At 39.2% G+C, this 19,227-nt stretch overlaps 1 protein-coding gene across 3 annotated transcripts in view; it reads right to left on the minus strand.

Annotated features, from left to right (window-relative positions):
• The window catches only part of RASGRF2 (Ras protein specific guanine nucleotide releasing factor 2), a 233,432-nt gene that overhangs the window by 111,920 nt on the left and 102,285 nt on the right, over positions 1-19,227 (minus strand). For all 3 annotated transcript variants that reach the window (XM_036067434.2, XM_036067409.2, XM_036067419.2), the window contains exons 10-15: positions 17,222-17,382; positions 16,251-16,317; positions 15,562-15,698; positions 7,084-7,166; positions 1,861-2,109; positions 828-1,216 (exon numbers count right to left, since the gene is read on the minus strand). In XM_036067434.2, coding sequence (XP_035923327.1) covers positions 828-1,216; positions 1,861-2,109; positions 7,084-7,166; positions 15,562-15,698; positions 16,251-16,317; positions 17,222-17,382 — 1,086 coding nt within the window. The remainder of the gene's footprint in view (positions 1-827; positions 1,217-1,860; positions 2,110-7,083; positions 7,167-15,561; positions 15,699-16,250; positions 16,318-17,221; positions 17,383-19,227) is intronic.

Consider the following 19,227-nt stretch of genomic DNA (forward strand, 5'->3'; position numbering starts at 1 on the left):
TACATGTCTAGGCAGGAGGAAGAACAAGTGCAAATGCCCTGAGGCAGAAATGGTTGAGCTGTGTCTGAGACACAAAAAGGAAGTCCCTGTGGATGAGGGAGCATGATGGGAACAGGGGTTGGAGAGAGAGACAAGATCCAAGTCTCATAGTATCTGAAGGCCTTGTGAGGGAAAACAGATTTTAATCTAAGTGCCACAGAAAGTCATTAGAGAATTTAATCAGGAAAATATATCTAATTCACCTTTTTAAAAAAAAACATTTTGGCTGCCATGGACAATGAACACTGTCTCGAATTTTATTTTTCTCACTCTATCTCTGTTGTAGTATGAAGCACTGCCTTGGTAACTAAACTTAAGAAGCCATCTTAATGCTTCTGGGCTGGGTCATCCTCAGCAGGGGAGACTGGAAGCAGTACTGGTGTTCAAGGCAGACACCGAAGGAGAAGGCTCTGAGGCCCAAGTTCCCAGAAAAGGGTGCCCACCTCCTACCTCTACACAAAGTATCATGTTAGGCTCATTACCAACCAGCCTTAACCAAATTCCATGAAGAACCTTCCAGTAATACCGTTCAGATAACGCGGTCTTTCCATACACAGCTGACTACAATCAGCCTTTTACTGTAGAAGACCCCAGCACAGCTAACTTCGCCCTCCTTCCCACACAGGCTAGAGTGACCTACAGGCATCGTCTCTTCTAACGAGCCATTGTATTCATTCTACTTTCTACACAGGAGTAGGAAAGCTATAAAGAAAGGGATCTAGGGCTCCAGAAGGAATGGTGGGGAAGCAGGTGGCCAGCAAACATGGGCTGTGGCAGCTGGATAATACCTCTTTGAATACTTCGTTTCAGCTTGTTACACAGATCCACGCGGGGGTTATCTACAGGCTCCTCTATAGATCCCGGGCTTTGTTCTGGAGAAGGAAGGCCTCTGCTAAGATCCAACGGTATTTTGCCAGGGTGCGGTGGTGGGGATGCAGCAGGGCTGTGGGTGGTGGTAGGACTGCTGGATGCTGAGCAGGTAGTCAGGTCCAACGCTCCTATCCTTGAGTTCAATGGAGAAGTCAAGGACAGCTTTCTGGCCCTCACTGGGGAGGACGTCCTGGACACAGCCAGCGGTGGTGGGGAAGAGAATTTGCGACACAAGCGTGGGGATTTGCCATCCACCAAATGTTCACCTCTATTGTTCTGGCTGGTGGCAAAAAATAATTCTAATGACCTAAAAATAAGAACAGAAGCCATTGACAGAAGATAGTTAAGTAAAGAGGATTCCCTTGATATCATTCAGAACATGCTCCCTACATTAAAAGGCCACAATATCATCACACTTCCGTTGCTGGATTTCCTTCATTTAAATGTTACCTATATACCACATACTTGCTGAAGGAATACAGACACATTTTAGGCCTTGTCTAATCCCTTGCTTACTCAACTGTGGCCCAAAGACCAGTAGCACTGGTATCTCCAGGGAGCTTGTCAGAAATGCAGAACTCAGGCTCCACTCCAGACATGCTAAATCACAGTCTGCAATTTAACAAGACCCCTGAGTGATTCTTAATGCATGTTAAAGTTTGAAAAGCCCAACTGTTTAAAAAAAAAAAAAATAGGAAAGCCTAAAACAATACAGTTAGCTTCCAAATAATCATGGTGCAAGCAAAGATGACTTGGGGACTCTAGGCTTCTCAGCTTCTTCCATGGAGAACTATCTGTGACCTCTACCCACCCCCTTCTACAGGCAGGGCATGTAAGTTCCCAGGTGAGCCAGTCCTGTAGGAGCAGCGCTGCAGAGCGCATCTGCTCATCTGCATGGAGACCCAGGGACCGAGGGAGCCAACTTCCACGACAGGCAAGTCCAGAGCCTACCTGACAGGGATGGAGGTAAAAGGCCTCTTGTATATGTCGGAAAGTTTGGCCAGCACCACAGCTGCCGTAGTGAAAATACGATAGGTGTGCAGAAAGGTGTTGAGGAAATCGATACTGAGAAACCGCAAGTCTGTCAGCCGCTCCAGGAGGCGCTCCACGCTGGCGTAGCGGATCTGGGGCACTTTGCAGGAGTTCAGTGTTTTACTGAAGCAAATGTCAGTGTCATCTTTATGAAGACGGGCATCAGACCTACCCACAAAGCAGGAACATAAGAACAAAACCGGGACATGGCTTCCTCTCAGCCACTGAGTATTTCAGTATTCCAAAACACAAACTTGCATGTGGGCTTCCCATTGTATTTGATAAAAGATGTTGATATGACTTATTACATGCAAGAAGGCAGGGCTATAAAAACATCAACTATGTCCTTATAATTTAGGAAGATCAGAATTAATTGCAGAGAAGGTAAGAATAATTCATTTCGTTCTGTGGATTCCTTCTGTAGGGGAAGAAAAATAATTTTCCCTCTACCTTTCTGAGTTCTTGGCTGAGACTCTTGTAATAAAAGACAGATTAGCAAGAGAAAAACAAACAGAAGTTTATTAACATGCATACCTCATGTACACATGGGAGATACCCAGGGAAAAATAAGCAACTCCCAGAGGTGGCTTAGAATTCAGGCTTAAATACCACCTTAATAAGGAAAAGGAGGGGGGGGCAGGAGGGGTAGGCCTCTTAGGGGAGAGTAAATGATTTTTAGGAAAGATGAATGGGCCCCTAGGAGACTAGATGGGATATAGGATAGTTTGGGACAGTTCGTCTAGGTGTGGGGTTGACTTCTAGTATCCTCTCTTATAATAAAAGTTGGTTGATGAAATTCTCAGGGAGGGGATTTATGACAACTGAGTGCCTTTTGGAGGATCTGTCTTTAGGCAAATAAGAGGAATTCAGAGAAAGTTTCTCCCTGCATTTGCTGTTTTTCAAGTGCCTACAGCTCAATCAATACGCCCAAGTGGCATGTTTTGGGGTGGCACATTCTGCTATCCTTCACTTCTCTCTCTAGTTCAATCACGTTTTATTAGGGAAATGAAACCAAATGCCCTATTTAGGAGGGGCATTGCTTATGTCTTTAAATCAGCATATCAGAAGTGTGCTTAATAAGTAATGGGTAGTGGGGGAGAGGGAGACACAGATATCACTGCTATATGTATGGTTATTTTTTTCCTCACTTCTAATTTTGTGCATTTGTGTCCCCCCCCCTTTTTTTCTTAACTAAACTGACCAACAGGCTATGTTATTAGGTATTTTTCCCTTTAGAACTGGCTCTTTGATCAATTCTACTGTTTTTCTATATTTTAATGTATTCATGTCTGTTCTTATCTTACTTTCTTCCCACACTTTCTTACAGTTTATTTTGTCATTCTTTTTCTAACTTCTTGAACTGAATGCTTAATTCACTCCATTCTTCCTGGCTCATTAGTGCATTTAAGTCTATCCATTTTATGAGTAGTACAGTTTAATCCATAAATTGTGTGAAATGTTATGTCTTCATCATTTTGCAATATTTTGTAGTGTTAAAAATATCTTCATTTAAAAAAAAAGTAATGGATGAGATTCTCCATGAACAGTATCCACCATTGCCCCCTGCAGTGTTCTGTTTTTTCTCATTCTGTAAAACCTCCCATGTAGCGGCTCCTTTACCCTACTGGATTCCCTGGGCGCCTGAGCAGCCTGTCCAGGTGGATGAGCACGCTAGCAGGAAGGTTCACACAGCAGCCCTTACAATCTGTGGCTGTGCTTAGAGCCCTCAGCCAGTGGTACACATTTGTTCGAAAGGGCAAAAGAGGCCAACAGAGAGGCAAAGCTTGTAAGAGGGGATGCCTGGAAGCAGGGGCTGAATCCAAGTGGGGCTCAAAGAAATGCACACCTTTGTTAGGACTGCCCAGAGCTTTCGCATTGCCTTCTGAGACCCCTTATTCCCCTCCACTGCAGTATCTCAGAACAAGCCATCAGTGAAGTCCTGGATTTCACCAGGACTTGATGAATGGACGTGCTGCAGGGCCCGGAACGTTCAGTAAGGCAATTGCTTGCTTAGAATCAGCTCACTTGTTGTGAGTGCCCTAAATTAGCCCCTTCAGCACTTCGAGGGATTTTAAATTGTATATTTATTTTCCTTCAAATAAAAAGGAATCAATAACTTTCTTAGCTTGCTCTTGGAAACTTCCCACCCCAACATATGCTTGGTGAGGCAAAAGTACTTCATTTACAGGCTCGAAGGAGCATTTTAAATGAGCAGCTTACCCCTCCTCAGAAACTAAGGGTGGCCCGTTTGTTTTAGCCACTTCATTGATCTCGAAAATACACAAGCACATCTTTTGAGATTCTTGAAAATGGCATGGGGCTCTTTTTTCCACTCACTATGTGACCCTTAATCAACTTTACTCTTATGGTTCTTAATTTTCTCATTAGGAGAAAGACCTTAGAACTTTCATGAATCAGTAAGTCTGTCCAGAAGATGGCTGATAGAGTATAATCACTTTCTCCCCCACCATTTTCCCATTAAAAATCTCTATTTTCTAAGAAAGGTGAGGTCAACTATTATTAAAAGGAAGCAAGCCTTACCTTACCCTACCCTAAAATGGAAGCATCACTTAAAGAGGTATTTTCACCTAATAAGTATCATAATTTTGCATTCTAATAATAGTTCTGAGCTTTGCAACTTTTGATTTTAATTACTTTACTCCAAACACTGGAAGAAATGGGGTACCTGGCTGACTCAGTTGGTAGAGCATGCAACTCAACAGGGTTGTGAATTCTAGCCCCACACTGGGCATAGAGCTTACTTAAAAAACAACAACAACACTAGAAGAAAAAAATATGTTGTGGCAACATTAAATTAAAATAAAACCGACTAATTATACTGCTGTCCTTCAAAATTATGATCATATTTTCCTTTTAAGAAAATAAATTAAATATGATAAAATTATTTAATTTTCTTTTATTACACTGAACGCAGTGTTTATTTCCTAAGGGGCTCTCAAGTGAGATATAATGCATTACTTAAACCTCCTGTGACAATAACAACTCCTTTTTGGTGAACTTAAAAAAGCTATCTTAAGACATGAAACCCAAATCACCTATTATAATTAAGTTTTAAAGGGAAGTGAGTACCTGCAAAGTGATGCCATGTCAGTAACAAGACACAATTAGGATAGTTTTTCTTTTAACTATCAAAAAAATGTTGTCTTTTTTTATTTCATGGTATGTGACCAAGGAGAGGCACAGGGAGGCACTAATACAGAATTTAGGGTAGAATAGGGCCACAGGGGGAACTATCAGAAGGAAAAGAGACTGCAAAATTATCCTCTTTCCTCTGACTGAGGAAAACCAGGCTCAGTAAGTCTGGGAAAAGTGGAATGAAGAAATATATGAGACTTTACTCTGCCTTGGGATTACGTCTAGAATAGGATAGATGGGCATCAAAATATGCGTGACTCTAACAGAAAATCTTTACAGGTTGCTGTCCTAGCAGGAGAGCAGTTCCTATTCATTCAAGCATCACTCTGTATACCCATAAGAGGGAAGTCCTGGTCTGTGTGTGAGGTAGTAACACTACGAGGTTGGATATGGACACTTGTCAAACGGACATCATAGGAGACAGAAGATGCCTTTGGGCACCAGCCATAACCAGTCAGACACAAAACTAAAATTTGTGTCTGTATTCATTTTTAAAGTCAACAAAATATATGTATAGCATATGTAAAGTAGCTCTAGGGTTTAGGAGCTTATAACTTGGCTGCAATGTCCAATTTACATATTCTCATTCTAAAGCAGTTGGGACTTTCATGGCTGTCTAGCCTTCAAGAAACTACTTTTAAAAATGAAGAAAAGTTACATATGCTATTTTGTGAAATATTAAAATAAGAATCCTATGGTAGAAAATTAAAATAACTCTAACCAAATGATGTGAATTTAAAAATTAAGTCACAATTTGGACCTTTTGATTGAATACTGCATACCTGGTCTTAATCTTAGCATCATACATTTTTAACTAATGTGGTTCAAAAAAACTATACTAAATCAAAAACCAAAAAACTGAATGTTAAAGGAATCTTCACCCTAGAGCCTTAAAATGATTCTACCTAAAATGTTTTTAAATTTGACCAGTAATTTAAAATACTACCATTCTTTCACAGTTTATATTTTTCTGTAGTAATTACCGCAGGAGTATAACATACTCTGACTTCATCTGATACAATAATAAGTTCTAAAAGTTGTACTGTTGGGATGGTGCTAAGTACACTAATTTCCTATCAGAAGAGGAAAATTAACGTTATTTATTGTCTTAGCACAAACAGCTTAGATCTAAAAACAATCCACATTAAAAATGCATAGAAGACAAATATTTTCTTGGTTTCATGTAACTTTTTTTAAAGATATAACAGGACTGCTCTCAAAAATACATTTTATTCTTAGAATTTGAACTGCAAATAACCAAAAAAAAAAAAAAAAAAAATGAGAACAGGGAACAATTTGGTCAGCTTCAAAATACTCCTGAAACAATTTCAGAATTTATAATCAAAAAAGTATGTAGAGACAAAAGCATTAATACAGAGAGCAATGGCACACAGTTAATGATATAACTTCTCATTTTAAACTACCATTTTCCTATTGACCACCTTAAATTATAGGATATGTTTTGTTAACAAAACAGAGAGACAGCATGATGACAGACTTGGGCAAATCCACATATGGGCAGTAGTAGACAGTACCCTGGGAAGGCCAATTGATTCATGTCAAGTGTCTTCACAATCTAAATATATCTCTACAACCAAATCTGAGTAATATGATTCAGACCCACTGGGAAGATGCCAAAAGAATGTGCCATACTTTGACCCAGCCTCTGACCTTGGATACATCTGGCTGTCACAACTTTTCATATTGAACTTGAAAAATCTCAATAGGCTTTTGTCTTGAATAAAAGCATATGTAACAGTATGAAAAACATTTTTTTATGCTATGAATCAATAAACATGAATCTGAAAAACCATTTTGATAGTCTTATTATTTATAATAGCATACCATGAATTACTGCATTACTGTCAAGAAACATATTCACAAAAATGAAGCAGAATCCTACTGAAGCAATATTTTATGCAGGGCTTTATGTTCTCTACCAATTCGACTTGATTAAAATGTAAGGGAAAGGATTATTACACTTACTTAATCATATGTGGCACAGTAACCTTGGAATTCTCTTCAAATACTATAGTCATTAAACCATTACACCGTATATTGTCCACACACTGCGAAATTAAAAAACAAACAATTTCAACCCACATGAAAACCTAGGCAGATCATATAGTCTCAGAATCGTTTATAGCCACAAAAACAAGTTGAGTTTCTCATTTTGTCTCTGTGCACGCACACACAGCAGCACGTAAACATTATACATTGAAGAACGGATTCAATACCCAGATACCCAAACTGTGCACCTGGCAAACACCTGAGGATAGATATAAGAGCTGTATTCTCCTGGAATGTACTGCCTAAGGACTCTGGCCCCAATGTCACATCATCACAATTCTCTGCCAATAGCTGCACCAGTTGAGAGGTTTATACCTTCTGACAGTAACTGCCTCTGCTGTATTCATTCTCTGCCTGAGGGTGGTCTGGGGCAGGCTGAGTAGAAATGATGGCTTTCGTGGATGGAATTCATCTTCTGTCTCACTAGTAAGCTCTATGCCTGCTTCTAAGGTGGTTTTTTCTCCCCCCACACTTTACTAGCTTCTCTAGCAGTTTCTATTGGCACCATGTTGATTTGATGAGGATGCATTGTGTAATTTCTCCTGTTTCTGGAATGCATGAAGCCCTGTTCATCTTTTTCTCTTTTTTTTTTTAGGAGAAAAATTCAAGAACTTCTGCTAATTTCCACTGCCTTATTTACTTATGCCTTATCAATTTAAAAATTCCCTTTGCAATTAGAGAAAAGTTAGAGAAGGATTTATTTTGAATTACACATCTTCTTTTTGAACAAAACAGAAAATGAAAAAAGATTTAAGCGATTTTTAAAATCAGAACTTATTTCTAGTTACTAGGATACCATGTAGTGATTTATAACTGTAATTAAATGGTGTGAAGAGGTTGATTGGCGGAGGGTGAGGGGCATGGGGAAGAGTGTTGTATGGGGACAGGACTTAAGACACAGACAGGGAGAGAAGAGATGGGATAAGTGATCCTTTACCCCAGTGGCCTTTTTTTCATTCTCAGTGTTTTCTAAAGCACAATGAGGATGCCACTTGAGTTACCAATGCAGGAAGTGAGAGGACAGAGATGGTGTTTAGTGGAAAATGAACAATGTTCCTTCAGTTTCCTTTAACATTTTAAGCAAATGGCAGAGTTACAAAAACAACAGCTTTAGGATGATTTAGGATTATAGTTTCTATGTTTAGATTTTCTATTTGATTCTTTGACACATCAACCTGGTCCTTTTTACATAATAATCTTTTCTTTTTCCTTCCTTCCTTCCTTCCTTCCTCCCCTCCATCTATCTTCCTATCTGCCTTCCTTCCTTCCTTCCTCCCTCCCTCACTTCCTTCCCTTCATCTATCTTCCTTCCTTCCTTCTTTCCTCCTTCCTCTTCCTTCCATCCATCTTCTTTCCTTTCTTCCTTCCTTCCTTCCTTCCTTCTCTTTCTGGCTTTAAAATATTTTAAACATTGGGCGCCTGGGTGGCTCAGTCGTTAAGCGTCTGCCTTCGGCTCAGGTCATGATCCCAGGGTCCTGGGATCAAGCCCCACGTCGGGCTCCCTGCTTGGAGGGAAGTCTGCTTCTCCCTCTCCCACTCCCCCTGCTTGTGTTCCCTCTCTCACTGTGTCTCTCTCTGTCAAATTAAATCTTTAAAAAAAAAAAAAATATTTTAAACATTCTTATTTTACAGTCTTTTCCAAGCTGTCGCCCTATTATCTGAAATTCCAGCAATATTAATTTTGCTGTTCACTGTGTCTTCTGACTCTCTCATGATAGATAAGTTACTTACAAGATTTGTAATTTTTTATTTTGAGCACACTGTCATGAGGCCTGAATTTTAAAGTGTTGCTAATGGAGTGACTTTTGTGTTTGCTTCTACCAAGCAGTCTTGGGATTTCAACAGTCCCCAAAACTGCTTTTACGTTAATTCCTCGGTTTGGATTTTTCACACCATGTGAATATTATGCCTTTAAATTTCAAATCCATAGTCCAGAAACACATTCATTTCTTCCAAAGGAAATTTTTAAAAAATCAGAAACCAAGACAAAGACAAACTTCCTTATTTTTTTTTTGGGCTAATGGGAAGAGATTTTTGAGTTCTTATCTCACAGAGGGGATACCCTTCCAATATCCAGGATTTAAACAGGGAGCTTAATTGGTTTAAGGGGCCCACGGCTACCTCAGTCCCCTTAGTTAAAACCCCTCGGGCTTGGGACCAATACTCAATCGAAAATCATTCCTAGGTCTCTAGGTCTTCAGCTTAGAAGCTTTCTGCTCTAACTTTAAGTTTCTTCGGTATTTCTGACAACTAGAGATTTCTGTAAAATATCACCAATCTGTAAATGTCACCAGTGTATTTAAAAAATTTTTATTATATTGATTTTATATGTTAAACATTTCTGTTTTTGTAACTAGAGGGGATCTAAATCAGCTCAGTCCTCTACACTGTCAAAATTGGAACTTGAGATAAATATTTTAGGTCCAAAAGAGATTTGTGTGACTACTTTTGACCATCTCATTATCCAATGTCATATCTCATTCATAAATCTCTCTGATTTACTGTATGAAGCATTAAAATTATTTTCAACAGAAAAAATTTTTCACTTACATTCAAGTTTCAGGAAATCAAAACATACATGCAATCTGAGCCATAGCTCAAAGGCCATGTAATAAAAATCCTCATTTCCTAGAGGCTCCACAGACAGGCTGCAGTGACAACATGGGTTTACAAACAGAACTCCTGGGGGCTCTGGGTCCACTAGCTCTACTTCAACAAGAGTATTCTGTTTTTTTCTCGCTTCCATTTGGGATTTTGAATGATGCTGCCCTGGAGAAAGGGTTCTCTTCCATAAAAAAGTTAGACTACAATAGGATAATCTGTGTATGAATATATTTATATTGGAAGGCATGGTATATATTCATGCCACATAAGCCTGTCTTTTAGTTATGTTGGAGAAAAGTGACTGAGCCCTGAGAAAATGAATATAGTTCACTCATTCAAGAAGAACCATGATAAGCAAAGTGTCACATATCTTTAAGCATACACCAAATTTATGTGAATTATAGTAAACCTTGAAATTAACAGAATTGAGAATAACACGCATGTTCACAATAGCCCCAGACAATTTTGAGGCAACTGGTCCTTAGAAAATTGCTGAGAATGACTTCTCCAGCAAGGTCTTTTGAGGATCTTACTTAAGGCAATACCTGTTCAAAGGTCACTGTCTACTGTGACCTACCACCACCCTTTTTACCTTCTAACACTTCTAAGTAGTGGGAAGAAAGGTTAGATTAAATTTTTCTCTTTTAACTCACCTTTTTATGTTAAAGTAAAAAATTCCCTATTGATTCCAAAGAAGCTATTTTAAGGGAGAAAGCATGTGAGAGTGTTATAGATTTGTCTACACAAGGTGTACATTTTCACACATCTGCCCAAACCAAGCTCAGAGGTGAATTTTAATTCTGCATTTTAGTTAATACCCATAATTACAGAAAAATCTGTTTAATATACCATTATGTATGACAAGAAGACAAGCATAAATGAATGCACTATATTGAAATGAATGGTCAAATCCTGAGCCTCAAATTTTTCCTATAAATAGATGAAAAGGGAAGAATTATTGGTCAAGACCATTAGCTATTTGTTGGTTTTGTTGGAGGTGCCAACAGTTAATTATGGCCTTACTGGTGTAACTAAAGGTGTAATTAATCATTCAAGCAATTGTTACTTCTAAAAATTACAGCTTCAGAGAAGAGGCCTGGCAAAACCAATAGACTTAATTTTTGTATCGAGTTCTTTATGTGAAACTGGGATTGTATCAATAGTCAGAAACCACTTTATTATCATAAATAAGAGCCATATGTGATTAGTGTAACAGGGTACAATAACTTAGCAAGGTGGCTTTAAACCAAGTCACAAAAAAATTAAGATCTAGCAAAACAGAGTGACAAAAGTAAAATGACAAAATAATGGAGAACATATTCATAATTTGACTTGAAGGAAAATGTTTATTTCCCTAGTCTGCAGAATAGCTCCAATGAATAAATGTCCATCTGGCATAAACAGATAAGAAATAGAAATGGTAGAAAATGTTAATCTCATTGATAATTATAGAAATGTAAATTAAAACCAGTAGAGAATCATACCACTTTTTTCATTAAATAGGAAGATGTGATAAATATGACAAAATTCAACAATGGCACAGGACTTAGAAAAAGTCGCACAGATATCTTGCCAATGATGTAGTGAAATGATGAGTTACAGACTTCTTACGTTTTGGCAGTCTGTCAAGTCACGAATCGTGAAGTCATGGAAGTGATCAGGCCCTCTGTACCAAACTTACCCTCTGTGGGGACGATATGCCAACAAGGGACCTTGAAAGGGAGAGTAATTCCTTGTATAACAATGTTTAGCACCACATCACATATTAATGCTAAGACCTGGAATATACCCAACTATTTAGGAAAAGCTGGAAAAGTGGTATGTTAATGTGGTAGTGTGTGTGTGGCCATTCAAAGACACCAATATGGAAGAATTTTATATAGAAAGATGTAAATGAGGTAAAACATGAAAATGATGTATATATACACTGGGAGCCAAACTGTAAAATTATTTCTGCATGGCAGGATTGTGGAGGTTTTAGAAATGGAAACCACTGATTTTCAGGGCAAAGTTTCTCCAATTTAATTGTGCAAAAGTGATCTGTGGAGCTTGTTAAACCTGGGGGGGTGTCTGGAATGTAGACTCAGGAACCTGCAAGTTTACAAAAACCCTTAGGTGGAAATACTTTGATAAATGTTAATTTAGTGGGCTGAGTGTTGGGAGTATTTTTAGCTCCTTTTTATGTCCACATTTTTACATATACATAATAAAATATTAAACAGTACAGTTTCAAGCATTCAGTGGGCTCATCTTATTAATAATGAATATGTCCACAGACATATTGGGAGATTGACAAATACCATCAATGTATGTATAGCGCATAATTTCCCCCACAAAATGAAAATGCTTTAAGCAGAGAACAAAGCCAGTTGAGATGCAGGCTGCTAGGTGGCAGGCTAGGCTCAATGAACAGTGGAGCACTCTGTCCCTACAACCCACTAACCAAACCCTGCATTGGCAAAATCACTAAGTACCTCAGAGCACTCACTACCGTACTCAGCCCTTAGTAGCAGTGGACACGTGACCACTCCCTCCTCTTTGGTACATTTTCCTCATTTGACTTCCAGGACACCACACCCTCATGGCTGTCCTACCACACTAGTGGAACCTTCTCAGTCCTCTTGTGTCCTCCACGACCCCTGACTCAGTCCATGGCCCTTTTCTCATTTCTATCTCTACTTACTCCCTAGGTGGTCTCAATACTCTCACAGCCTTAAACACCATCTAAATGACACAGACTCTCCCACCTGGACCTCTCCCCTAAACACTGGACTGCTGCTCACTTAACAACCCAGTATTAGTGAGTTGCTTCCTTAACAACTCCATGCAAATGTCTAATAGCCTTCTGAAACTGAACCTATCTAGAGTAAGCTTCTGCTATGCACTGCAAACTCTCTGTTAATGACAACTCCATTCTTCCAGTTGCTCAGGCCAAAAACTCTGAAGACATCCTTGATTCTTCTTTTTCTCTCACACCCCAAATAAAAGCCATAATAAAACCCTGTTGGCTCTACCTTCAAAATGAATCCGGAATCACAACCCTTATCTCCAGCTCCATTCCTGCCTTGCTGAGCTGAGCCTTCAGGAACTCTCGGCTGGGTTACTCCAGCAGCTTCTCATTCAGCTCCTTGCTGCCACTCTTGCCCTCAGCTCCCAGTCTATGTGAAACACAGCCAGGAAAGCGATCCCTTTAAAACTTAAGTCAGATCATGGAATTCCTTTGTCAACCCTTTAAGAGATTTTCATCTGACTCAGAGTATAAGCTAAAGCCCTTTCATTGGTTTAGGGGGCCCTCCCTGGTTGGACCTCTGTTACCTCTCTGACTTCCTCTTTTCCTAGTCTCCCTCTCACACGTTCCACTTCAACCACACTGACTTCGTGCTATTCCTCCAAATAGGCAGTGTCCTCCTACTTCAGTCTTCACAATGGCTCTTCCCTCTCTTTGAAATGATTTTCCCTTCATCACATATCTACATGGTATTTCCATCAGTTGCTACAGTCTTTGTTTAGATGTCTCCTGCAGCCTGAAGGGACCACCGTTTTAAAGGTGTACTGACCCACACCTACCCCCAGTAGTGCCATCTTTCCTACCCTGTCCTATCCCCTTCTAGCATAAAACAGTATGTACTTATTTATCACATTTATTGTTTATTTTCGATCTTCCTCTCACTAGAATGTAAGTAACATAAGGTCAGAGAATTTTTGTTGTTGTTACCTCTTTTGTTCATGATCTATCACAGGTGCCTAAGCAGTGCCTGGCATATACTATCATTGCATAAATATATTTGTTGAATGAATGAAATAATACGTGTCAAAGCCACACAACATCAAGGCTCCATCAAACATAGTAATTTCATGAATTATATCATTGTCACTCAAAAAGATAGAACTTTCTATTAGCCTTATTCTCCAATTCACTTGTAGATACAATCTGGTAGAATTTAACATATTAGCCATAGAGACTTGGGGAAAAAATATGAAGTTGTGTACTTCTGCCTCAAGATGGAGTCTAAGTAGGAAGACTCACTTGGATGCTTATGGCAAACAAAGCATTGTACCCTTTCTTTAAAAAACCAGTTATAGGATCCTCCATGCACCCAAGGGTCTTTCTTTCATAGCAATGCCTCACCAGGCATGCTAATAAAGGCTTGGATCTTTTATCAATTCTCTATCTTAGGAGCCCCAGTTGTATCATAAGGTAGAAGCTAGAAGCAGCTAGAAAAACACCTTTGCCTACTCCTTTTCTCCCCATTCTTTCTACTTATCTTGGCTTCACAACACCTGCAAAATTTTGTTGCATTAAGTTGTCCACTGACCTTTCTTCCCTACTGGCCTGCCTATCTCTTTGAGACCAGGGACCATTGCCATATCCCTGATACCTACACGATACCTGGCAGTGTATGTTGATTGCTCAACAAACATTCATAGAACCATGAATGATTCAGAGTTTTGTAAGGTAAGAGATATATTACAAACAGAGACTAAAGTATTAATTCATACAGTACAGAGCTAATGAAAGTATTGATAAATCACCACAAGGATATAATTATGCAAATACAGAAGATCCCATGTTTTCATTCTTTTTTTGGCCAGAAAAGAAGCCCCTTCACTTGAAGCTATTTATTCACCACCAAAGGAATCCTGGCGTATATAAGCATAAATCCAGCACTCCTGTAGAGGATGTTTAGAATGCTAATAAAAGACCATTAGGATTAGGTTTGACTCCTGACTCAACGAAGTAGCATAACTTTGGACAAACACTTAGCCTTCTAGACCTCAGGTTCCTCACCTGTGAAGTGGGCTGATATTTCAGTTTACCTTCAGAATACTATTGTCAGGATCAAATTAGATTAAGTCTGTAAAATTTCTTTTGACACATAAAAATAATTATTTTGCCCTTCACTGTCTTTCTATTTTCCCTCAGTTTTCAGTCACTCAGAAAAAAATTAACATTTTTATCTAAGTTTTATATATAAATTACTATGAGCTCTTCAGAAAAAAAGAAAGCATTTGAATCTACAGTATACGCTTTTTCCATTTGCCCCAATCTTCCTTGAATTAATAACAGAAAATAATTACCAAGCCTTCTTTTAATATTTTCCCTACACGAACATTTTTCTCCTATATTGGCTAATGGAGTAAAAATTAACATGGAGCTTGGATTTAAGAATGCCTAAGCCCAATCACAACTAGTTTTGATATATTTCCAATTTCTGTATAAATGCAGCAATTCCTTAACTGGGCATTGCTGATCAAGGAAAAGTATACAAATCTGTTTCCTGATTTTTTTCTATATAAAATACAGGAAAGCTCATATTCAGGTTTCATTCTACAGACAGTATCTCTTCTTTGATGTGATTCTTTAATTTGTGATTTCTCACCACAGCCCTTGTTAGCTGTTTTTGTATCTCTCACCATTTTCCTACCTCAGAAACAAGTAAGCATAAGATAATCTAGTGGGGGGTCACTGGAGAATCTACTGCTAACAGGGCAATTTTAACACTGCTCAACACAACTGATTACACTTACAGCCTGTACAAAAATGCCCAGGAATTAAAATGCAAGTACCACATTTCAGGTAAATTTTAACCTTACCAAGAAAAACAAACAACAGTAACAAATGTCCCAGCTAACAAGATACACAGGGGTGATGTTAGTGACCACAGCAACCAGATGTAAGTTTGTTAATAAAAACAAAATAACTAAAAATCTCCCCCCACCAAGTTTATGTTCTGAAATTAAAAACAGCAACAGCAACGACACAACTTACGGCAAAAGCCACTTGCTTACCTGACTTATGTCACTCGTCCAGGCAGCTTTCTCCTGGCGTGAAGGTGCTAACAAGACTACAGTGAAAGGGGCGGAATCAGGAGGCTCCACTACTATTTTAAAATCCAGGTGTCCAAACACTTGCCCAGAACCTTTGGCTTCAACACACGCAAAGCAAACAATTAGATGTGAATACAAAAATATGAGTGATAGCTGCTTTCACAGAGTTCTACTAAGATGACTGATGTGTGTTCAAATCCAGAATCTCATTTCAGCAACATGTGTACTTCTCCGGCAAGGGGAAGCCTTTACTAAGTTCAGTAGATAAAGAAGCTGAGGTCAGCAGGTTACTCAGGACTAGGATCCCTGGCTCCTACTCATTTCCTGTTTTCTTTCTTTCTTTTTTTTTTTTAAATTTCCATAATCTACAGAATTCCAACACTCTCTAATTCAACTCCTTTCTTCTCTGCCTGCCACTGAAAAAGTCACTATCATGAGACAAATTCAGTAAAATATGAACTCCCAAAGATGGTTTAACGAAGTTCACAGGTTAAATGATTCAACAGAACTTTTCATATATAAATGACTTCAGGGAGTGTATTTTCAACATCTTCCCTGCCTCCTTAAGCAGCTCTTCTTAGCTATAAGTAGATAAAAACCGTAAGACCTTGTTATTCTACCATAATTCTAAGACATAGAATGTGACTTACAGTCATCATCACTCGCATCGGGCTCCTCAATCAACGTACATTCTATTAGAGAGAGAACCCCACCTGTCTGGAAACAAACCAATGTTTCATTAAGAGGCTGACAGTCTTGCATACGTTGGGAAGCTCAGATTTATAAAACTTTATTCAAATTGCCACAGAAGAAAGCACAACAGTCCTGCATCACAAATAATTTTTTATAGATTCCAAAACTAAATTTAGTTGTGTAAAAGCAATTAAACTCACTGAACTTCATGATTCTTCGCCCCCAACCCACGCTCACTCCCAGTGTTTATAAATTGAGCAGGTCTGCCCGTGGGAGACTAGTTGGCACCTTCAGAGTGAATACAGCTGAGCCCACTAACCAGGAAGCGCTGTACGCAGTGGAAAACCATCATCATGGCGCCGGGTCAGAAGGCAGGCACTCTTAACAGAACGTATAGGTAGGCAAACTTTTTCTATAAAGAGCCAGATAGTAAATCTTTTAGGCTTTGCAAGCCGTATGATCTCTATCGCAGTTACTCAAATCTGCCATTTTTAAAAGCATGAGAGCAGCCAGACAATAGGTAAGCACACGAGCGTGGCTGTGTGACAATAAAGCTATATTAACAGGCAGCAGGCTGTGGGCCGTGGTGTGCTGATTCCGTATAGGGCAAGATAAAATAGCTTTTAGCAAATATTAGATCAGTACGCTGTAGTGATTTAACAGGACTTCTGTAGCTCAACAGTAATTGTTCTTTCCAGGTGATGATTTTAATTGCACTTCTTTATGGAAACACACACTTAAATTTCTATTATTTTGGATACAACTGACAACAAAGTACATGTCAAGCTTAGCAACTGCATGGTTGCCTCACTACGTACCTGTGACAGTCTGGGTTTTTTGATACTAGGCATGGGAAAGCCATAATTAAATTAACCTCAGCACCTCTCAAGTGCATGGACATAAGTGGAATAGTCATGTAAACCCGTACCTTGAGCAGATGGAGCTTTCCTCCTGAGCTTCTCGTACAAATTAAAAAGTGTTTTGTAAATAAGAAGCACTGTCTTTCTCCTTCCTTTTTCAAAGACAATGAACCCAGGCGAACTTTACTAAGTTTCCCCCTCTCAACAGAAGGTACTTGAATAAGAGAACCTGGTGATCACAAAAGTGAAGAATACACAGCAATTAAAATTCTGTCAAGTGAGAGCTGTTCTTGATGCAACAAACTCTAGGGCCTGTTTCCCAAGATACCAGGGACTTATTCGATGCACCACTCACTGGAAACCCGCTACACTCTGAGCAGAAGAGACAATGCATTGGGTCTTAAGGGTCCAAGCAATTCCTACTACTTTTGTAAAACATTTCAGACTCATTGATTATTCATCTATAAACTTTACAGTAAGTTTGAAAGAAAGCCAAACTGGGATTCAAACAACAAGGCACGTCTGCCATCTGTCCCTTGGTGATCTGATCTCAGTCAACCTCTTTACTTAAGAATAAGATACATATTGTATAATTACATATGATAATAATGACAACATAATAAAAAGAAAATAGAATTTATTCTTCCTGAGGCCATGAAGGTAGACAAAGAGCATATTAGTAGAGTTTACTTTGTATTTAAAAAATAAAATTTACAATGCATGTATATTATAAAGATACACAAATTATACAATTCAATGCAATTTAGTTAATTTTTAAAGGGCAGCTATTTCAGGTTCTATTGAAATTATGTGCGATGGGGCGCCTGGGTGGCTCAATCAGTTGGGTGTCTGACTCTTAATTTTGGCTCGGGCCGTAACCTCGGGGTTGTGGGATCAAGCCCCACACAGGCTCTGTGCTGGGCGTGGAGACTGCTTGGGTGTTCTCTCTCTCCCTCTCCCCCTGCCTCTCCCCCACCTTGTGCTCTCACTTGCTCTCTTTCAAATATAAATAAATAAATAAATAAATAAATAAATAAATATAAATAAAGTGTGAGAAAAATTCTTTGTGAAATCTAAATGGAAAAGAAGTCATGAAGTCTATACCCAGAGCATTCCTGTGAGCAAACTTGTCTTCCATTCAATGTGAGAAGCTGTACAGAGACTTTATAATTTCACCTTAATAATGACCTCCCTCTCCCCACAAAATAAAATTCCAATCTAAGTTAGATATCAAACCAAAAAATACTAGGAAAGATTCTTGTAAATACCTTGACTTCTGAATTACCTTGGGTCAGCAATATTTCTACTATTTGTTCAATCTACTACCTACCCCAAATGCAGCCTTACAAAGGCACGTATCAGTCCCATAAGAACCATTAAATGCATATCCAACCCTTTAATATTAACAGGGGTCAGCACTAAAAAATGAGATTGCAGGCAACCTCATTTCCTCTTCATACATTTTCTGCATTTCTTGATTTTTTTTTTTAATGAGCATAGATACTTCCGTAAGTGGTGAAAACCCCACTAAAGTTGTTCATATATGTAAAATAAAATGGTAAAACTAGGACTGTGTGGGTCACAAAATGTTCACATTAGCATATGAATATTCCAAATAGCATCTACTTCTTAACAGAGATCTAAAGAAGGGTGGGGCTGGGGTGGGGGTGAGCGAGTGGGGGGGTGGGTGGGATCCAAGCCTCCATGTGCAGATTCCATCTATTCAGGTGAGTGTTTAGGTGGGGCTGCCTGACAGAGGCAGAGTAGGCAGCTATGGGGGGGGCGGGGAGCAAAGAATAGCATGGAAAGAGTCCTGGGGGAGGGCGTGGGACTGAGGAACAAGGGGCAGGAGAAGGCTTGACTCCGCTGAAAGAAGAGGCAAGAGGAGAGGGAAAGGAGGAGGTGAGGCAGGTGGGAGCAAGCTGTCAGAGAGCACAAGCAGCAAGTAATTAAATTTGAAGAGTAAAGGAGGGGTGGGGAGAGCAGAAGGCAGAATGCCTAGAGAAGTAAATGAGCGAGTAATAGCAGAAGGATCGTACTCATGGGGCTCACGGGCTGGAATGAAAGCCAGAGG

This window comes from Halichoerus grypus, chromosome 2 (genome assembly GCF_964656455.1).
Source record: "Halichoerus grypus chromosome 2, mHalGry1.hap1.1, whole genome shotgun sequence".
NCBI classification, from domain to species: Eukaryota; Metazoa; Chordata; class Mammalia; order Carnivora; family Phocidae; genus Halichoerus; species Halichoerus grypus.